The sequence below is a fragment of the Otolemur garnettii genome, unplaced genomic scaffold (genome assembly GCF_000181295.1).
Source record: "Otolemur garnettii isolate 467f Iridium unplaced genomic scaffold, OtoGar3 scaffold00177, whole genome shotgun sequence".
NCBI classification, from domain to species: Eukaryota; Metazoa; Chordata; class Mammalia; order Primates; family Galagidae; genus Otolemur; species Otolemur garnettii.
Window position 1 is genome coordinate 3,155,374 of NW_003852572.1, and position 4,516 is coordinate 3,159,889.

The 4,516-nt window shown below is 35.2% G+C and overlaps 1 protein-coding gene across 1 annotated transcript in view; it reads left to right on the forward strand.

The window, feature by feature from the left end:
• ANXA10 (annexin A10) overlaps nucleotides 1–3,927 on the forward strand; it is a 45,705-nt gene extending 41,778 nt beyond the window's left edge. Inside the window, exons 11-12 of the mRNA XM_012811835.2 lie at nucleotides 2,091–2,213; nucleotides 3,859–3,927. Coding sequence (XP_012667289.2) covers nucleotides 2,091–2,213; nucleotides 3,859–3,927 — 192 coding nt within the window. The remainder of the gene's footprint in view (nucleotides 1–2,090; nucleotides 2,214–3,858) is intronic.
• The last annotated feature ends 589 nt before the right edge of the window (nucleotides 3,928–4,516 follow it).

A 4,516-nucleotide genomic window follows, 5' to 3' on the forward strand; every position in this document is an offset into this window, starting at 1 on the left:
ATTACAAACTCTAGGTAAGAATTGCTATATTCCTCAAAATAATGTCACTAGGTTGAAACATAAAGTGCAATTTTTCAAAAAGTGCTTAAAGAGATGGCTAGACAACAAAAAACTCTGAAGCTATTTTTGCAAATAAATAGGGATGTTTTCCATAATTTAGTGAGATAGTCACAGATCCTTTGGAGCGTTCATTTTTCAGAAAACAAAGTCTGAGTAATTAAGTAATTGAGTAATTAAGACAATATACACCCTATCCATAACGTGCCTGGGACATATTAGAAAAAGAAAGTGTCTCATATAGATCATTATACATATCTCATAGCCTTGAAGACTCAAAGTATTTAAAATAATCGAATAGGCAGTAATTTTAATAATCAGAGTGTTTATGGCCAGGCTCAGTGGCTCATACCTGTAATCCCAGCACTCTGGGAGACCTATGCAAGTGAATTTCTTGAGCTCAGGAGTTGAAGACCAGCCTGAGCAAGTATGAGACCCCATCACTACTAAATATAGAAAAATTAGCCAGGCATCATAGTGGGTGCCTATAGTCTCAGCTACTCGAGAGGCTAAAGCACAAAGATTGCTTGAGTGCAGGAATTTGAGGTTGCAGTGAGCTAGGCTGAGGCCAGGGTACTTAACCCAGGACAATATAGTGAGACTGTCTAAAAAAAAAAGAAAAAGAAAAAGGCCAAAGCTAAACCAGAGTGTTTATTTCTGAAACTGATTTTTGCAGGGAAGCTTCTTGAAAGTAGCCAACATGCTGGGAAAGTATGCTACTGGTCACGAATCTTTTATTATATATCTTATGCAAAAAGTATATTTAATTATACATAAGATGACCCTATGTAATCTCAGAATGTGGGAGGATGATCACTGGTCACAGTCCTCTGCTTTTCTTTTATTCTATTTCCAAATAGAAAAGGTTAATTTGATTAAAAACGTGTGTGAAATAGCGTATTGAGCAATGCTATAGGATGATTCAACAGTTTCGTTCTCCAAAGAACCAAATACTGCAACAACAGAATAAACCTTTACTTATGAATGACTTTACTCAAATTCAGGGCTACTTATTCTAATAATAAATAAAAAAACCTGCATCCTTGACATGTGTATGTGATATAAGGCAAAAAGGAAGGTGTGTATATTCATAAATTGTTTGGAGATAAACAGAGGGATTGTATATTCAAGAAATCAAATTTTGAAATATGAAGATTTTCAGGTATCAAATATTTGTTGAAAAGCTGTTTTCAGCTGTCCCCAAACCAAAGAAGACATTCATATTTTTCTCTCGTTTACTCTAAATAAATAATCTATAAATTTTGACACTTGGCTAGATCATTCGTTTCAATCCCCTCAAGTTATTAAAAGTTTATTAGTAGATCTGAATCCAAACATTCAAACTTTAAAAATTAAATTAAAAAATTTAAATTTAAAATTTAAAAGAGTATGTTTTCTTGCCACCAGATGTCACCATTCCTCCATTTGGAAAGACAATTTGAAACTGTGCCAGGCTGTATAATTTCTGGGGCTAGTGCACAAACATTGATTTTGCATTTTTCAGTATTTGAATTTAAATAATCAAATATTTGAAGTGCCTGGACTTTTTCTTCTTCTTTTTTTTTTTTTTTTACAATTTTTAAATAATGAATAGAATAATGAAAATATAATTGCTGTTTTAGACCTATCAATGTGCATGTAACTAAGGTTCAGACTTTCTTTCTCCCCAGGAAGAGAATTTTTGCCTGGAAAGCCCACATGATCAGGTTTGCACCTTGTAATGTAGTGTGAAGGTTGACAAGGCTGAAAAGAGGAAGCAACTACTACAGAATTAGGGTGAAACAGCTGTGTCACTAGAATAGAGATTAAAAAACATTTAAGAAGTAAAATAGAAGAGAATTGTCTATTTTCAATACATAGTAAGGGAGAGAGAAGAGTCACAGAGGTGACTCCCAGGATGTGACTTGGGTGCAGGGTGGACAGTGATGCCAGTGTGTGAGGGATACTGCGAGAGAAGCTCAGAAGAGATGTGCATCCACTGGGCACTTACTTTAGGGCATCACCTTTTCATCCCCACTTTCTGTATCTTGTAGGACTTTGGTTTCCATAATAAAACCATAATCAGGATTCTAATTGCCAGAAGTGAAATAGACTTGCTGACCATAAGAAAACGTTACAAAGAGCAATACGGAAAATCTCTATTTCATGATGTCAAAGTAAGTCTTCTATACATAATTTATTTTGACCCATGTTTTATCTCTTCTGAAACTGAGATAAGAGCTTCATTTAAACTTCATGGTGCAATCTGAACAGTTGAATAAATACTCAGACAGGGATAATTCACCTTAGTATTCCAGACACCTTCCAGACCAAAAGGTGCCAAGTTAGAAAAATCCTTCACCTCAATGTCATAATTGATTCCTCTTGGATGTGTTCGAAGCAAAATAAAGGAGTCGTGTACAATATTTATGCCCAGTAAATGTCTTGAAGAGCTGAATTCTGAAGCATAATCAGGTGTTAAACAAGGCACAGAGACCTAAGAACATGTCCGGACTTGTATTTTGCACATAGTTAAGTGCTGTTACCTCGTTCACATTGTTTTCAGCTGAAATTTTTAATCGCAAGGAATGGCTTTCTTTTTAGTTTAGTCAAAAAAGTGATCCAGAAATAACTCAGTGACCAAAGAACCAAGATGCCACATGATACAGAAGACTTTGTAGATTCTTGAGAAGGTAAAGTGGTTTCCAAGAGTAAGAGATGATGGAGCAGTGAAGAGAAATCTTACTCTCTTCACTTCTACCTCAAAGCCCCAAACTCTTCAAGTGTTAATAAATATTTTCCATTGAGAAATCCATGTCGTACATAATGGATCCTCTAGATGATTAAATTAGTTTTCTGTAATTAAGCACAACCATGTCAGTGTCTGCTAATATTTGGATATAATTAATGCAACTTTGCCATATGCTTTTAAAATAGTGAATTATAATTATACAACTTTGCGTAAAAGAACAATTTAATCTGATAATTGGTTTTTAACAAAGATCAGTTTTATAATAATATTTATTTTTTACTGTGAGTTTTTGGGAAAATATAGAAACTATAGAAGACCACAAAAGTAAAATACAAATTTCTTTAATTTTCTATCATAGATAATCAATGACAAAATTTCTGGTAGCTGCTGCTATGGTCTGAATATTTGTGTACCCATAAAATTCACATGCTGAAATTATAATCCCCAAGGTGACGTGACTTTAAGGAGATGATTAAGTCATGAAGGTGAAGACCATAACTGGAATTAGTGTCTTTATTTATTTTATAAAATAGGCCCAAGGCAGTGCCTTCGTTTTCCTGCCCTGTGAGGTTAGAGTGAGTAAGCAGCTGTCCACAGGGAGCAGCCCTCAGGAGACACCAAATCAATCTCCTGGCTCCTGGACCTTGCCAGCCTCCAGACTGTGAGAGAGAAATTCCTGCTGTTTCTAATCCACCAAAGCTTATACTATTGTTACAGCAGCTTGAACCATCTTTGTCTTAGAACACATAAATAATAATATGTTTTACATATTATCCTATCCTATCCTATCCATATTATCCTATCCATATTATCCTACAGGATATTTTTACTGAACCATTGTATTGAATTGTATAAACTGTAAAGTATATAAACTAGCTCTCATTTTTATATATTGCTTTTCAGTTTTCACTAGTACTCATGATATTATGCTGTACATATTTTTAGTGTAAATATTTCTTCTCATCATTCATATCATGGCTCTTTCATAATGTAGTTCAGAGGAACGGTGGTTCTTTTAAAGAAAAAACTATGACATTTCATTTCAAATACATCACATTTTGTCTTTTCAGAACTTTGCTTCAGGGCATTATGAGAAAGCACTGCTTGCTGTCTGTGCTGGGGACGTGGAAGACTACTAAATGAAGAGGAGGGTCTGAGGGACTATGTACTCCTCTTCATCCGCACATCCAAATGGACATTTTCTGACAAATTTCAGTTATTACTAGCAGAATAATGAAACTATAGAATCATACTCTCTCATTTTTGTGGTTATTCCAAGATAAAAATAAAAATAATTAATGAAAGTATATGATACTGGATTTGCCTATTATCTAATCAACAATTATATATACAGTGCATAATGAAATGATATAATAGTAGCATTGGAATAAGTTTATCTAAATTCAAACCACTGGGAAGAGGTAAGATGCCTACTGAAGCCAGTTTTCAGTAGAGGCTCCCATCCAGAGGGAGAAGTAATGGACAGAACCAACTCAATAAAGTGGAAGATCGGGAGCTGAACCAAGAGAGAGGATTGATAGGTTTGCATCACCCTTGCTGAGGCAAGCTGGGACTCCAAGGAAATAAATTTCAGGTACAAAAACCATCCCAAAGAGGATGAATCCTCTCCCCCACCCCTGCCATGAGAGCAGCTTGAGGTGAGTAGTGAACAGAGGACCTTTTGTTTCACCAAAGGGGAGAGAACAACTGAGGTCTGGGACTCCCTCC